Source organism: Engystomops pustulosus, chromosome 3 (assembly GCF_040894005.1).
Source record: "Engystomops pustulosus chromosome 3, aEngPut4.maternal, whole genome shotgun sequence".
Taxonomy (NCBI): Eukaryota; Metazoa; Chordata; class Amphibia; order Anura; family Leptodactylidae; genus Engystomops; species Engystomops pustulosus.
In genome coordinates, this window is record NC_092413.1 from 153,106,767 (window position 1) to 153,124,794 (window position 18,028).

Sequence of the window (18,028 nt, forward strand, 5' to 3'; positions counted from 1 at the left end):
CCCACAACAGGGAGAGATCCCCAGCCCAGGCAGATGCCCACCCTCCCCCTCACAGGCAGAGACCCCCAGCCCAGACAGATGGATACCCCCTCCTCATGGGTAGAGACCCCAGCCCAGACAGATGCCCCTCTTCCCCTCACTGGTAGAGACACCCCCAACCCCCCTCCTCACAGGCAGAGACCCCCAGCCCAGACAGATGTTTGGGTATGTGCACAGAACAGACAACAGTGGGGAACATTGCCAGACTAAGGTTGGTGGGGACTCCTGGGCACAAGAATTTGGTGGAGACCTCAACCTAATGCAGCATACATACACATTCTCCTGCTCACTATCTGCTATCCCCCAGTAATTCATTTACATACAGCCGCCAACCCCCCAGAAATACATCTACATAGTAGCACCCACCCCCAGTAATGCAGCTTTAGACAGCCTCCAACCCCCCCCATAATACATCTACGTAGTGCAGCCAACCACCAGTAATATATCTATATATAGCTGCCAACCCCCCAGTAATACATCTACATACAGCCGCCAACCCCCCAGTAATAAATTTACATACAGCTGCAAACCCCCCAGAAATACATCTACATAGTAGCACCCACCACCAGTAATACAGCTTTAGACAGCCTCCAACCCCCCCAAAATACATCTACATAGTGCAGCCAACCACCAGTATTATATCTATATACAGCTGCCAACCCCCCAGTAATACATTTACATCTATACAGGAACGGACCCCCAGGACAGATACCCCATCCCCACCAAAGGGAGAGACCCCCAGCCCAGACAGATCCCCCCTTCCCCTCCAAGACAGAGACACCCAGCCCAGACAGATCACACCCCCTCCCCCACCTCACAAGTAGAGACCCACCTCACAGGTAGAGACCCCCCCTCGCAGGCAGACACCCTCAGCCCAGACAGACCCCCCCCCCCCAGACAGAGACCCCCAGCCAAGACAGGTCGACCCCAAATGTGCCACCCAGAGGATGTCTTGTAAATTACAACCAGTTGTGGCTTTTACTAACATGTAGAAATATTGCATTGAATAGTTTTAAAGAGAAACTAGAGTCCTTAGTCAAATTCAAAATAAGTAAAGTAGACACACCTGTATGTTAATTATGTACAGGGCCATAATGCTGGTTGTGTTACCTGTTCCTACATTTGGCAATTCTAAGGAATAAGAATTTGTCAGATGCCTTATTTACATATGAACAAAAATTTTCTTACAGAGGAATAGGAAGGTCTACTCATAAATGTTCAGTAAAAGTCTTGATGGACATTATGGGGCATATTTACTTACCCAGTCCAGAGGAGGTCCCGATGCACTATACCACGATTCAAGAATATTATGCGCCTGATTTCCTGCATATGTCGCTTCCCCGATCAGGTCTGACGGAGTTCACCATCTTCCTCGCGGTGCATGTAAGTGCTTGGCTTGTGACACAATTTTTAAGTTAAATCCCGCGATTTTTCCAAATCCGTCGGAGACTAAGAGGGCACGCCCCCCTATTTGTGTTGCATGTAAACCGGCGCAATTGCGATTCAATCCGAAAACACAATTGCGATCCCCGAAAACGTTGGAAAACCCAATGGAAATTCGTCCGCAGGACCCTCAGTAAATAAGCCCCTATGTTGCATACATATGCACCGTTCTGGGAGTCTTTTCCCTTGTTCGATTTGCTTGCTGTCTCCACACACCGAGGTAATGATGCCACTTAGGATGGACTTTTAATTTTTTATGGACTCACAATTGAAATATATTGGTGATAATTGCCTATGTAAACTTGGATTTTCAATTAATTTTCTGACAATGCCCCATTCACAGTGATTAGTTGTTAATTAGTGATTGTAGTTAAAGAGCAAATCAGGCTGTAAGTTTTGCAGCTTACTCCAGCAGCAACCAAGGGTTAATGCAGCATTACATAGTGCAGATGTATATAACAGATGTATTGTGAAAGAAACACATAGGGAAAGTCACAGAGTCAGTCAGTAGTTTGTTAATATTAAAAACAGTTTTTTTAGTTATTTCCGACTGGAAGAAAGCAACTTACTCCATTTCTTGCGTATATAACTGCTGTATAAATCACTCCCATCATTGTGACACCCACAAGTATCAGGAGAAATCTGATGGCATCTCTGTGGAGTTTAAAGTTAACTGGTTTGGGGTAGAGTATGGATCTCACAAGGTCACCTTTTGCTGTATTAAATCCTAAAATATATATATATATAAAAAACCTTTGTTAAGAAAAGTTATTAATTCTAATTTTCTTATTGTTCTCACATGTCCCTGTTTGCTTTATTCTATTGACTTTATTGTCCTGTAGTTAATAATTTGTCCTTTTTTAAGGGACTGTACTAGATTGTCTAAAAGTGTTTATGTTCTTTAAGTTGTTTATTTTCTTCAATAAAGAGGGTTTTTTTTTTAAATATAATGGTTATTTTTACGTTACCTGTTCTTAATACAACAGCTTTTACCACACTTCTTTGGGAAGCTTGAGTCTGGATGACCTCAGTTCCACAGAAGAGCACATGTCTTTTGTAATCCTCACCACTGTGTACCTTCCATGGAACAGAATTGTCGACATTTGGTAGTGGCGTCTTTGTCACTGGAACACTTTCCCCTAAAAATATCAGTTTATAAATATTTATTTATTAACATCAGGACGGTAAAGCAGTTGTAGACAAATTATTCAACTCTTCAGTGACTGCGGTAACTCCTTCAAAGGGTTTTCCTGAATAATGATATTAATGACCATTTTAATATTAATATTTAGGAGACTGAGACCCCTCCCCTTTGCTCAGCTAACCCCTGCAGCCTTAGTCAAAGTATCATTCTCAGGTCCAATTACTGTTTACTAGAACATGAGCTCTGCTGCAGTTAGGGCCGTCAAAATACCCTGGTAAGTGACTCGGGCAGCCACCAGACTCACCCACCAGGAATACAGACCTGCCATACATATATCAATAGCACCTGTTTTAAGATATCTGTCTGCCCCAGTCTGTATGCTATGAAGGACCTAGACAGTCCCGGCAGACCCAAGCCTCCAGCTTCCCTCCATGGAGCTGCTGCCCGGCAGAAGAGCTGAAATAAGAATGAGGCAGTTTGGGAACAGACAGGTAAGTATTTATATATTTAATTCTTTAATAATTACTTTATTAATTACCAAAAGGGGGATTGTATAGAAATATGATAGAGGTACTGTATATAGTTAATGCTATAAACTGGGGTGGCTGTGCATAAATTAAGGGTTAGGGAGGCTGCATATAGTGTTAGGGTGGCTGCATATAGATACTGTGGTTGGGCTGTGTAAAGGCACTGGGGGGGGGGGGGGCTGTATATTGACACTGGGGTTGGGGGGCTTGTATATAGACACTGGGGGTGGGTGAACCTGTTTATGGAACCTGCTAGTGGGGGGGAGGCTGTGTAAAGACACTGGGGGTAAAAAGATGCTGTATATAGAAAATGGGGATGGGGAACGCTATATATAGACACAGGTGGTGGACACAGGCTGTATATAGACAATGGGGGTGGTGGGGTCCAGCTGTATGTAGACAATCGGGAGCTGTATAAAGATTAATGCAGTTGGTTGGTCACATGATGCATTTCTATTGTGATTTAAAATGCATTGGGAGAAACATCATTAAAGGGCACCTACCACCACGAATCTACCTATAAAGGTAGATCGGGTGGTAGGTGGATGTATGGGACGTGAGGATAGCCCTTTTTAGAGCTAATCCTCACGTCCCCGCTAGCCTAGCATAAACTTTATTGCCCTAATATGTTAATTTAATTAAGCGGCTACCGGGGCGTGGAGTAGCCGGACACGAGGCTACACGGCGCGGCTACTCCACGCCCCAGTAGCTGCTTTCCCCCGCCTACCCTGTGATCTTCGGCGCGCAGCTCCTGGCAGCTGCGCGCCCTCGCCCGAGAAGCCGGAGTTCTGCGCATGCGCAGTAACTCCGGCCTCGTTCCCGAGATCGCGCATCTTGGCCGGAGTTACTGCGCATGCGCAGAACTCCGGCTTCTCGAACGAGGGCGCGCAGCTGCCAGGAGCTGCGCGCCGAAGATCACAGGGTAGGCGGGGGAAAGCAGCTACTGGGGCGTGGAGTAGCCGCGCCGTGTAGCCTCGTGTCCGGCTACTCCACTGCCCGGTAGCCGCTTAATTAAATTAACATATTAGGGCAATAAAGTTTATGCTAGGCTAGCGGGGACGTGAGGATTAGCTCTAAAAAGGGCTATCCTCACGTCCCATACATCCACCTACCACCCGATCTACCTTTATAGGTAGATTCGTGATGGTAGGTTCCCTTTAAATGGATAGGTATTATATTATTAGGAACATGTGTTTTACATTGTTAAATTATATTATTCTTAAAAGACAAAAGACATGTTTGTTACTTATATATGTAAAATACACATATATGTTTGGTGATTTGTTTTACCTGTTTTGCATACATATCAATAATAATAGCTATTGTTTCCTGTATGAAAGCACTGTTATCTAGGTGACATTATAATGTAAGTATTTTTAAGGGAGCAGTGTGCTGGAAAGAGCTGAAGACATTTGACAGAGAATTCAACACTATTAAACTATGGACGGGGGAAGTCATAATGAAGACCTCTTACTTATGCAGCTGATCATATCTTTTAAAGGAAACCAACCATTTGATTTGATGCATTATGAAGCAAACATACTTTGAGAATGCTGTAGCTACACTGATGATCATGACTTGGTTAATCCCTGTGCTGAGTGATTTTGCTAATAAAACAGATATAACATTATGATAATGAAGCTGTCTCACTTGTATGGCTCCTTCAGCGCTTGGTTCAGGCTTCTCCTAGCACGTGAGTTTTTCTCTGCAGGAGAGGATGATGCAATCTATTTATCTCTCTATTCCCTATATCTATCAAATTCTCCTTAAATCTGAATAATACAGACTACCTCACCATGTTACAGTTTGGGAACTGCACAGTTCTATTATTGTGCAGGGCTAAAGGGAGCCTCTTACTGAATAAAATAGTTTTATTTTGGGGCCCCACTTTTATTTGTTACCTATTGTTATTGTAGCACCTGAATGTCAGAGTTCACCGACTTGATGTTGCTTTGTTTTATAATTACTTATTGTTCTTCAATTAAAAATGGAATTTTTGTTCCTTGTCACAACCTCCTGATTTCTCTGTGATTCACTTTTTATTATGCAGCTCTGTGTTCTAGTTCTGGGCTGATGATTGAGCCTTCGACGGCCAGCTCTCTGCACCTTGGTCCTGGGCAGAGTTCACTCTGATATTTAACACTCTCCAGTGTAAGAATACGGCACTCTTTTTTTTTCTTTTACCTGTTCCAACAAGAGATGAGCAAGCACTAAAATGCTTGGTGCTCGTTAGTCGAGTCGAACATTTCCTGATGCTCGAGTGTTCGTTTCGAGTAACAAGCCCCATTGAAATCAATGGGAGACCCTAACATTTTTCAGTAAAATTACAAACTGAACGAGCACTGTTCAGTGCAGATGTTTTCACTGAAAGAACACAGTGAAAGAACATCTGCGATCTATTCTGCACTGTGTTCTTTCACTGTGTTCTTCAATTAAATGATTAAATTAAATGTTTTAATTGCATTTTTTTACTGTTCTTCACTTTTTTTTTTTAATTAAATGCTCCATATCGAGCAGGGCAAATACTCGTCCGAGCAACGAGCCGGTCCGAGTATGCTAATACTTGACCGAGCATCAAGCTCGGACGAGTATACTCGCTCATCCCTAGTTCCAACCCCATGGCTTTCAAAAATTCTAATGTCATACTAATAAAAGAAAACCTATGATTAAAGTTGGCAAACATTGTCATGTTCAAATTTTATAAGTTGGGTACCTACAGCCATCACCTCTTACCTAAAACCTGGGTACATTCATTTAAAATAAATGCTATACTAAATGATATCCTCTGGTTTTAGAAATGCACCTAATGTATTACCTGTTAACATTCCTTCATTAACAACACAGCTTCCAGTAAGTAATAAGGAATCGCAAGGCAAATAGATTCTCCTCCCCGTTAAAACTATGACATCTCCAGGAACCAAGTACTGAGATTCTAGTTCTTGTATATCTGAAGATGAAATATTGCAATTAGGATACAAATAATAGCACAGTATTAAATAAGAATGACTATTTCAGAATTGTTCTAGTTTATTTATAAATTAAGCTTATAGGGAACCTGTCAGCAGGATCAGGGACTCTACAAGCATATTCACATGAAGATCTCAAATCTGGCATGATCACTGAAGTAAAGTACTTGTTCCCCAGCTTATATGGCATTACATGGATGCAACTGGTGCTGCCAGAGATAAGTCCTGGAACCTACTACAAGTCATGTCTGAAATGGTGGAAAGGATAGGACTTATATTATCAGGTTTGGAATCTTAAACCCCAGCTACTTAAAGAAATGCAGGTGGTGTAGTGGCACATTTTAGGTTGGAAAACACATCATATATCTTAATTTATTCTCTTTGAGGCATATTTATTATATGCCGCTGCTGCACTCGCCCCCAAACAACCTCCAGATCTATCAGTAGGCTCTATCCGACTCCTAAATCCGACTGCTATGCACTGCACAGATGGAGATTTTCTATTCCCGCGCTGACCAGGCACAGAAATATGCCCTAGCCTACACAATTCTATGCCAGGTCAGAGGCCTAGGCACAGGAATACCCTGGGAAGGCCCACACTGCCAGTGATCACTTGACATGGCGTAATGGTGGCGTAAGGTGGGAAATAGGCACAATTTATGGAAGTCTCCCAAGTCTTCCCAAGATGGAAGTCTCAGCACATTCTGAAGCTGAATTTGCACGAGCATATGGGGGACGTATACTCCCGTAGGCATCTATGGCGCCCGAGGTCGGTTGAGCAAAACAAGTGCTCATCGTCCCAACTGTGGCTGCAATAAAGATATAACATGCTCTATATTTTGCCGTAAGAACAGCTATGCGCCTCTATTTGCTATGGAGAGGGGAGGGGTTAGTAGCGCTCACCTCTCCTCCTCCCCAGTGTGCCCGGGCAGGTGGGCACACGTTCGTGGGAATTCAGCCTTATATCCAGCCTCCATTTTTTAAATAAATTGAGAACAGTCTAGCAAAAGCAACACTTATTGTATAAAAACATAAAAGTCATATATATATATATATATATATATATATATATATATATATATATATACACTCACCGGCCACTTTATTAGGTACACCTGTCCAACTGCTCGTTAACACTTAATTTCTAATCAGCCAATCACATGGCGGCAACTCAGTGCATTTAGGCATGTAGACATGGTCAAGACAATCTCCTGCAGTTCAAACCGAGCATCAGAATGGGGAAGAAAGGTGATTTGAGTGCCTTTGAACGTGGCATGGTTGTTGGTGCCAGAAGGGCTGGTCTGAGTATTTCAGAAACTGCTGATCTACTGGGATTTTCACGCACAACCATCTCTAGGGTTTACAGAGAATGGTCCGAAAAAGAAAAAACATCCAGTGAGCGGCAGTTCTGTGGGCGGAAATGCATTATTGATGCCAGAGGTCAGAGGAGAATGGGCAGACTGGTTTGAGCTGATAGAAAGGCAACAGTGACTCAAATCGGCACCCGTTACAACCAAGGTAGGCAGAAGAGCATCTCTGAACGCACAGTGGGGCACATTTACTTACCCGGCCCATTCGCGATCCAGCGGCGCGTTCTCTGCACAGGATTCGGGTCCGGCTGGGATTTAAGATGGTAGTTCCTCCGCCGTCCACCAGGTGGCGCTGCAGCGCCGAAAATAATCTTAACGCCCCGGAATGCACCATCCCATAGAAGGTGAAGGTGAGCGCTCCCCAAGCGACACATTTTCGGTTTTTAAATGCGGCGGTTTTTCCGAATACGTCGGGTTTTCGTTCGGCCACGCCCCCCCGATTTCTGTCGCGCGCATGCCGGCCCCGATGCGCCACAATCCGATCACGTGCGCCAAAAACCCGGGGCAATTCATGTACAAGCGGCGCAAATCGGAAATATTCGGGTAACACGTCGGGAAAACGCGAATCGGGCCCTTAGTAAATGACCCCCAGTATGTCGAACTTTGAGGCAGATGGGCTACAGCAGCAGAAGACCACACCGGGTGTCACTCCTTTCAGCTAAGAACAGGAAACTGAGGCTACAATTTGCACAAGTGGACAGTAGAAGATTGGAAAAATGTTGCCTGGTCTGATGAGTCTCGATTTCTGCTGCGACATTCGGATGGTAGGGTCAGAATTTGGCATCAACAACATGAAAGCATGGATCCATCCTGCCTTGTATCAACGGTTCAGGCTGGTGGTGGTGGTGTCATGGTGTGGGGAATATTTTCTTGGCACTCTTTGGGCCCCTTGGTACCAATTGAGCATCGTTGCAACGCCACAGCCTACCTGAGTATTGTTGCTGACCATGTCCATCCCTTTATGACCACAATGTACCCAACATCTGATGGCTACTTTCAGCAGGATAATGCGCCATGTCATAAAGCTGGAATCATCTCAGACTGGTTTCTTGAACATGACCATGAGTTCATTGTACTCAAATGGCCTCCACAGTCACCAGATCTCAATCCAATAGAGCATCTTTGGGATGTGGTGGAACGGGAGATTCGCATCATGGATGTGCAGCCGACAAATCTGCGGCAACTGTGTGATGCCATCATGTCAATATGGACCAAAATCTCTGAGAAATGCTTCCAGCACCTTGTTGAATCTATGCCACGAAGAATTGAGGCAGTTCTGAAGGCAAAAGGGGGTCCAACCCGTTACTAGCATGGTGTACCTAATAAAGTGGCCGGTGAGTGTATATATATATATATATAAGACAATAATATTTAATATTAGAATTTCTGGGGGGTTTGTTGGTCAAATCTATTAATAGCACTGCCTATCTGTTTTTGGCTTTGTCCACGGTTTGAAACAGCTTATTAAACTGACAGCATATTAGTTACCAATCGTCAATTTAAGCTTCTATTGTCGGTTACTTACCTCCATCTTTCCCAAGCACTGCAACCTTAATGCTGTTATTAGATGAAACCATCTTGTGCAATTTTACTGATTGCTGATAAGAACATAGAAAAATATATTTTAAATAATCTCTCACGTTTCCAAATAAAATAAGTAATTGAGAAAATATATGAGATGACTTACCATCCTCATATTGTATACAGTGGCAGACATGGAAAGCAAGGTTATGACAACAAGAGCAGAAGGAAACTCAATATAACCAGTAGCAAACCAAAGACTCAAAGAGAAGGCTTGACAAAAATAAAATGGATTCAAAACCTATGAGGTACAACAGAGGTGGGTGTTACTTAGGAAATAAACATTTACATAATAAACATGGAAACATTATATTGTTTAAATTATTGTAAAAATAAATTGAACATAGTCAATTCGACAGAAAACAAGCCATGGAATAAAGACAAAATCATTCACAGCTAGAGACACACGGCAGTTATTTGGGGGAAAAGGGGTTGTGCTATGTTCAGTGAATACATTTTACACCCAGGATAACATTCCAGTGCACCTCTTCCAACTAATCCTATATGGAATCAAATGTTATTTACAGGTGAGTGCTAGCTGTGTTTTTTACCACTAGCACACATCCCAATTCGCTTAATATGGGCTCATGGAAAAGACTGCGGATTCAACAGCCCTGTGTATAAGGTGACTGCTGACAGGCTGCAGAAGATAGAGCAAGTCCTGCACATAGAGCGGCGCATGCAGTCTTTTATTATAGATATTATAGAATTTTATGTTATGTCTTTTATGTGCTTATGGTTGTATGAACTTTTAACATTATATGAAAAAAAAACTTACTTCTTTGAAGAGAAGCTTCCAGATGGGAGTAACTTCTACCTCTATTGTGTTCAGGCCACATATTTCTCTTCTGTATTTTAAAATAAATAATTTACAGTAAGTTGCAAAATGACAACATCGTAACAGAAATGTATCGCTAAAAAGGGCTCATTCACACACGATGGAAAAATGTGTGGCAAAATTGAATTTCCCATTGAAATTAGGCTATACAGGCAGTCCCCGGGTTACATACAAGATAGGGTCTGTAGGTTTGTTCTTAAGTTGAATTTGTATGTAAGTCGGAACTGTATATTTTATCATTGTAATCCCAGCCAGAACTTTTTTGGTCTCTGTGACAATTGGATTTTAAAAATGTTGGGTTTTCATAAGAACCAGGATTAACAATAAAGCTTCATTACAGACACCTTTGATAAGCTTTAGCCATGTGAGAAAATCCCAGCTGGGAAAAGTACATACAGGCAGCCACCTACTTAAGGACACCCAACATACAGACATCCCCATGTTAAAGATGGACCCCTCTGCTCACTGTGACCTCTGGTGAAGCTCTCTGGTTGCTTTACTATAGTCCCAGGCTGCAATGATCAGCTGTAAGGTGTCTGTTATTAAGCTTTATGGATAATTCTTGGTACCATTACAGCAAAAAATGTTGAAACTCCTTTTGTCACTAGGGCAAAAATTTTTTTGTCTGAAACTACAATTATAAAATATACAGTTTCAGCTAACATACAAATTCAACTTAAGAATTCAACTTAAGAACAAACCTACAGAACCTATCTTGTAAGTAACCTGGGGACTGCCTGTATATATATTTTATTTATTTCTCTACAAGTGCAAAAACTGTATAGAACCATAGCAAGATAACCTTACTGGAATGGAAGTTTTTTCCAAAAAACAAATTTATGATATATTCACAGGATATTTCATGCCTGTGTGACACAGATACCACCTCTGGAACCTACATCTGTGCCAAAAATCACCTAACATGGAGTGCCAGGTCAAAGTTTCATCCATCGGGCTTATTCTTTGGAGACCTTGCTTTCCTCCAACGTATTGGTCCATCTTCCCTACCTCTTATTGCCTGCATTTAAGGTGCCTCTCTCTAGCTGAGCTTCTATCTGATGGTCCCTCTGACTAATATTTCTCTCCTACTGCTCTTGGAGGGCTGAATTTTTCTCAAAATTTCTTGCATCTCCTATAGATATGACATAAATGTGTTTCATGGGAAAACCCCTTTAACCCCTTCCCGACATTTGACGTAATAGTACTGCATCGCGGGAGGTGCGTTCCCGCAAAATGCAGTACTATTACGTCAAGCTTCTGGCGCCGGCTCCTGAACGGAGCCGGCGCCAGAAGCTGCGGGTGTCGGCTATATATTATAGCTGACATCCGCCTCTAACACCCGCGATCGGAGATTTCTCCGATCGCGGGTGTTAACCCCTAACACGCCGCGGTCGCGATGACCGCGGCGTGTTAGAGGCATTTAAATGTCTACATTACCTGAATCGGACCCCCCCGCGGCGCGTACCGGGGGGGTCCGCTGCTCAGATCGCAGCCCCGGGACTGCCGGTGCCCGGGGCTGCAAGATCTTGATCCGGAAGCCGGGTCCGTGCCTTCTGGCAGGACCCGGCTGTAAGACACTGGGCATGCGCAGCATGCTCAGTGTCTTACATTACACAGTGCAATACATCTGTATTGCACTGTGTAATCTGTAAAAAAGCTTGAACAAGTGATCAGAAGATCACTTGTTCAAGCTTAGATGTCAGTTACTGTAAAAAAAGTAAAGTGAAAGTCCCCCCAAACACCACATTTCCCTTTACACAAGTAATAAAGTATAAAAAACACTAAATCACGAAAAAAACCCACTTATTTGGTATCGCTGCGTCCGTAACAATCTGTACAATAAATCCTAATCATAATTGGACCCGCTCGGTGAACGTGGTAAAAAAAAATACCAAAAAACTTGCCAAAAATTAAAACTTTTTATCAAATTGCTTTACAAAAAATGTTCTAAAAAGTGATCCGAAAAAGTTACAAGCACCAAAATGATACCAATAAAAAGAGCAACTTGTCACGCAAAAAATAAGCTTACAACCAGCTCCGTAAACCAAAAAATACTATAATTATGCCGCTATAAAAATGGCAATACTAAAACAAATGCAATTTTTTCTATTCTAGTTTTCCTTCAATAAAATTGGAAAAATATAAATACAACTATATAAATGAGGTATCACCGTAATCGTAGTGATCCGTAGAATAAAGATAATATATTATTGTTATGCTACAGTGAACACCCCCCCCAAAAAATGCTAAAAATCCAAAACAAGAATTGATTATTTTATTTTCCTCCACACGTAAAAAGTTAATAAAATTGCTTCAATAAGCTAAAAACCCACTAAAATTAAGTTTTTTTTACAGTGCATCTCGTCTCGCAAAAAATAAGCCCTTATTTGTCTAAATTGCTTAAAAAATAAATAAAGATTGTATAGCCTATTCCCAACGAGCGTTGTTATAGAACGGTGCGGCGAGTAGTGACTTTACAACACCGGTCAGGGTAAGACGGCGGCTGTTCACTGATTGGGGTAAGACGGCAGCTGTTCCTGACAGCCATCCATCCTGCCCCATGGACCAGAAGGGTTACGTTCCCCCCACACAACCCCAGTTTATTATCGCTGCTATTGGCTCATCAATTCAGACGAGCCAATAGCAGCGAATTTACTTATGACGTCAGTAATACCGGTCACTATGTCTGTAGACACGGTGATCGGGGCAGGGTGGCGGCTGTTCCTGAAAGCCACCAATTGTGCCTTGCGGTCCAGAGGGGTTTTGTTGCCCTCCTCTGTCCATGTTTGCCGCTATTGGCTGGTCGATTTGGTCCAGCCAAAAGCAGCAATATTCGTCACAATGGGCATCGCTAAGGTGAATAAGAGCAACACTTGGCGATAATTTCCCTACTAAAACGAAGAAAAGCGCTGGCCGTGCACATTGTTCAGATGATGCTGTACAACTCTTACGAGCTGTTCCAATGTGCACGTCCTGCCGTATCATTTCTCCGTTTTCAAGAGGAAGATATTAGGAAACTAATATTGGGACAAGAAGGACGGGGCCCCAGTACCTCTGGTTTAGATGTTCCAGGACAGCATTTTCCCGGTGAATTCTGCTGCTTCTAATGGTAGGACTCAATAAAGAGTCTGTTCCAAAAGAGGAGTTAGGATGGACACTACATACTACTAAGAGACCTGCGACAACTCCAGAGTGACAAAAGTTTAGTTGGTCCCTTGATATATACTACCTCCTTATACACTAGACATTCACAATTCACGCCCAACCTATTGTGAATTAATTTCGGTAAAATGAATAATTGTAACAACTGTTATGTCCCGTTGCTCCCTATACCCCTCCATTATTTCATAAGGGGCGCCACATAACGGGCACTGAACTTTCCAGAAATAATTGAAATTTCCATCTTGGACTCCATTGCACATCGTATTTGGAAACTACCTATATGTTCAAAATGCTCATTTCACCACGTGTATTACACTACACCACATATTACACCTTGCTATATTCCCCAAGGGGTGTACATTCAACAATTAGGGTCACTTTTCGGGTTTTCCTCTGTTTTGGTACCACTACGGCTCTCCAAATGCATCCTGACACATGTGAAGGATTTCTTGCAAATTTGGCCTCTAAAAGACAAACATTCCTCTTTTCCTCTACTGTGCGCCCATAATACATTTTATATGCACATGTGGGGTATTTCTACACTTGGGAGAAATAGTTTTACACCTTCTTGGGGTTATTTAATATATTATCCCTTGTGGCTTACAAAAATTAGAGGTAAAGTGACATTTATAGGAAAATTTTCACCTTTTTAAATGTTTAGGGCCTAATTGGATCATTCACCTGTAGGGGCAAATACATATATTACACATTGCAAAATTCTCTAAGGGGTGTGCATTCAAAGATTAGGGTCACTTTTTGGATTCTTATCCGTTTTATACCACTAGGGTTCTCCAAATGCATGTCAAACATTTCTGTCAAATCTGGCTTCTAAAAGGCAAACATTCCCCTTTCCTTTTACTGTGCGCCCATACAACATTTTATATACACATGTGGGGTACTTCTACACTTGAGAGAAATAGGTTTAGACATTTTGAGGGGTTATTACATTTTTTTATCCCTTGTGGCTATATAAAATTAGGAGTAAAATGACCTTTATAGGAAAATGTTCACCTTTTATCTATTTAATTCCTAATTAAATCAAACACCTTTACGGACAAATACACATATTACACCTTGCTAAATTCTCTAAGGGGTGTGCTTTCCAAAATGGTGATACTTGTTGGGGTTCCCCTCTGTTTTGGTACCACTTCGGCTCTCTAAATGCATGCTGACACATGTAAAGGATGTCTGTCAAATTTGGCTTCTAAAAGGCCAATGCCCCTCTTTCCCTTCTGAGCTTCACTGCGTACCCATACAACATTTTATTTGCATGTGTGGGGCAATTTTATACTCGGGAGAAATGCTAGTACACATTTTTTGGGGTTGTTTCATCTTTAATGCCTTATGGGATACAAAAAATAGCCGTAAAAGTGACTTTTTTGGGAAAATGTTCACTTTTTTCCTTTTAGGGACCTAATTGAAGCAAACACCTGTAGGGGAAAATACACATATCACACCTTGCTGAATTCTCCAAAGGGTGCACTTTCCAAAATGGTGACACTTGTTGGGGTTCCCCTCTGTTTTGGTACCACTAGGGCTCTCCAAATGCATCCTGACACATGTAAAGGATGATTGTCAAATCTGGCTTCTAAAAGGCCAAAGCCCCTCTTTCCCTTCTGAGCCCTACTGTGCACCCATACAACACTTTATATGCAAAAGTGGTGCAGTTCTGTGCTTAGGAGAAATAGTTTTACACATTTATGGGGTTGTTTTATCTTTTATCCCTTGTGGCTTACAAAAATTTGGGGTAAAAGTGACTTTTTTGAGAAAATGTTCACCTTTTTTCACTTTTGGGGCCTAATTGAATCAAACACCTGTTGGGGAAAATACACAAATTACACGCTGCTAAACTCTCCAAGGGGTGTACTTTCCAAAATGGTGTCTCTTGTTGGGGCTTTTCTCTGTTTTGGTACCATTATGGCTCTACAAATGCATCCTGACACATGAAAACTTTTTCAGCCATATTTGCCCTGCAAAAACGAAACAACGCTCTTTCCCTTCCAAGTGCCTCCCTGTGCCCGTACAACAGGGTACAGTGACAAAATGGGTATTGGCATACTCAGGAGGAATTGACCTAAACATTGTAAAATGCATTTTCCTTTTTAACCCATTGTGAAGGTGCAAATTTTAGTGTTCAATGAATCTATAGTGAGATAAAATTACATTTCTCTAATTTCACTTTCATTTATCTTTCACCCTCATGAAACGCTCAAAGGGTTAACAAAATTCCCAAAGGTTGTTTTGAATATTTTGAGGGGTGTAGTTTCTAAAATGGTGTAATTTGTGGGGGTTTTCTGTCATGTAGGCCTTATAAAGTCACTTCTAACTAAATTGACCCTCCAAAAGTAGGTTTTGATGATTTTTGTGAAAATCTGAAAAATTGCACCTAAAGTTATAAGCCTCCTAACATCCTAAATAAAGGAAAAGATGTTTGAAAAATGATGCCAAGTTAAAGCAGACATATGGAAAATGTTAGTTATCAAGTTATTTTAGTGATATGACCCACTTTCCAAAAAGTAGAAAATTTTGAATTTGGAAAACATTGTTTTTCTCAAAATTTTTGCCAAATTTCCATTTATTTCATAAATAAATACTAAATATATTGATTAAATTTCTCAACCAGCATGAAGTACAATGTGTCACGAAAAAACAATCTCAAAATCAACTGGATATGTTAAAGCGTTCCAAAGTTATAACCACTTAAATAGACACATGTCAGATTTAAAAAAATGGGCCGTGTCAGGAAGGTGAAAAGTGGCTTCAGCGTTAAGGGGTTAATATGTATGCAGGGTTCATTAGTACACGCAAATATGTAACCCATTACTCACCGTATTTCTTGCTCTTCTTGTGTAAAACCAGAACCAAACCTTGTGTGTATGTCTGAACAAGTGTAATCATCTTCTAGAGCCCTGTAATACAATGAAATTGGGTTTACATTGAGAATAAGACAGCTCTTACATAGTTACATAAGGACACACAAAGACACATGTCCATCAAGTTCAACCAGGGAAGAGATTTGATGAGGAAGGGATGTAAAAGAAACAATTCTTTATTATAGAATAACGGTCAATGTTATTTTGATATAAGAAGGCATCTAGGTCTTCTTGAAGCTCTCTGCTGTCACTACTGTGACCAGTTTCTCAGCTTGGCTATTCCACAGATTCACAGTTCTTACAGTAAAGAGGCCCTGTTGCCTCTGGTGATTATACTTTGTTTTCTCCAGACGCAGACAGTGCCCCCTCGTCTTTTGATTTGATTTAAGCTGTAACAACTTTCCACCATATTTTTTGTATGGACCATTCATATATTTATATAAATTAATCATGTGCCACTTAGTCGTCTCTTTTTGAGACTAAACAAATCATATTATTTTAATCTTTTCTCATAACTGAGACCCTTAATATCTCTTATGATTTTTGTGGCTCTTTGATGTACCCTCTCCAACTCTAGGGGATCCTTTTTAAGGACTGGTGTCCAAAACTAAAGGAATTTTCCAGGTAAGGCCGAACCAATGACTTGTACAGTGGTAATATTACATCCCTGTCCTGAGAGTCCATAGCACTTTTGATTAAGATCTTGCTGGCTTTAGAGGCAGCTGATTGGCATTGCATGCTGTAATTTATTTTATGATTTACTAGTACCCTCAGGTTGTTCTCAAAAAGGGACTCTCCCAGATTTACTTTCCTAACCCTTTCAGGACCTATGACGAAAATGCACGTCCAAGTCGGGTGCACGTTCCGGCACCGGGACGTGCATTTTCGTCATCCATTTAAATCGTCACCGTGTGTAAACACACGGTGACTACACTGTGACATCGGCTGTCATAGACAGCCGAGTGTCACAGGCATCGGTGCAGGGACCAATCACAGCGCTCCCTGTCCGGCGATCGCTATGATTGGTCGGTGACGTCACACCGACCAATCATAGCTGTATCCTGTGAGAGGAGGCTGGAATACAGCTCCGATCTCGTCATTTCAGTCAGAGTTGTGGATGAGATCGGAGCTGTGTCTGCTGAGCCTCCTCTCAGAACGAAACTTTGTTGCAGTGTGCCCCACAGAGTTCGATTAACCCCTTAGTGTGCCCCCTCATATTCACCAGCTCTTCCAGTTACATTGTCCAGTGATACCGTGATTGCGCCTGTCAGTGACCTGCGTCCATATAGTGTCCAGTGATACCGTGATTGCGCCTGTCAGTGACCTGCGTCCATATAGTGTCCAGTGATACCGTGATTGCTCCTGTCACTGACCAGCGTCCATATAGTGTCCAGTAATAATACCGTGATTGCGCCTGTCAGTGACCTGCGTCCATATAGTGTCCAGTGATACCGTGATTGCTCCTGTCACTGACCAGCGTCCATATAGTGTCCAGTAATACAGTGATTGCTCCTGTCACTGACTAGCGTCCATATAGTGTCCAGTGATACCGTGATTGCTCCTGTCACTGACCAGCGTCCATATAGTGTCCAGTGATACCGTGATTGCTCCTGTCAGTGACCAGCGTCCATATAGTGTCCAGTAATAATACCGTGATTGCTCCTGTCACTGACCAGCGTCCATATAGTGTCCAGTGATACCGTGATTGCTCCTGTCAGTGACCAGCGTCCATATAGTGTCCAGTAATAATACAGTGATTGCTCCTGTCACTGACCAGCGTCCATATAGTGTCCAGTGATACCGTGATTGCTCCTGTCAGTGACCTGCGTCCATATAGTGTCCAGTGATACCGTGATTGCTCCTGTCACTGACCAGCATCCATATAGTGTCCAGTAATAATACCGTGATTGCGCCTGTCAGTGACCTGCGTCCATATAGTGTCCAGTAATAATACCGTGATTGCGCCTGTCAGTGACCTGCGTCCATATAGTGTCCAGTGATACCGTGATTGCTCCTGTCACTGACCAGCGTCCATATAGTGTCCAGTGATACCGTGATTGCTCCTGTCAGTGACCAGCGTCCATA

At 42.2% G+C, this 18,028-nt stretch overlaps 1 protein-coding gene across 4 annotated transcripts in view; it reads right to left on the reverse strand.

The window, feature by feature from the left end:
* The window catches only part of LOC140122118 (probable cation-transporting ATPase 13A4), a 103,191-nt gene that overhangs the window by 43,563 nt on the left and 41,600 nt on the right, over positions 1 to 18,028 (reverse strand). For 3 of the 4 annotated variants that reach the window (XM_072142603.1, XM_072142602.1, XM_072142604.1), the window contains 7 exons: positions 15,899 to 15,979; positions 9,849 to 9,918; positions 9,177 to 9,311; positions 9,015 to 9,087; positions 5,969 to 6,100; positions 2,451 to 2,621; positions 2,052 to 2,209 (listed from right to left, as the gene is read on the reverse strand). In XM_072142603.1, coding sequence (XP_071998704.1) covers positions 2,052 to 2,209; positions 2,451 to 2,621; positions 5,969 to 6,100; positions 9,015 to 9,087; positions 9,177 to 9,311; positions 9,849 to 9,918; positions 15,899 to 15,979 — 820 coding nt within the window. Of the gene's footprint in view, positions 1 to 2,051; positions 2,210 to 2,450; positions 2,622 to 5,968; positions 6,101 to 9,014; positions 9,088 to 9,176; positions 9,312 to 9,848; positions 9,919 to 15,898; positions 15,980 to 18,028 lie in introns of those variants that run through there. The other variant, XM_072142605.1, reaches the window with a different exon arrangement.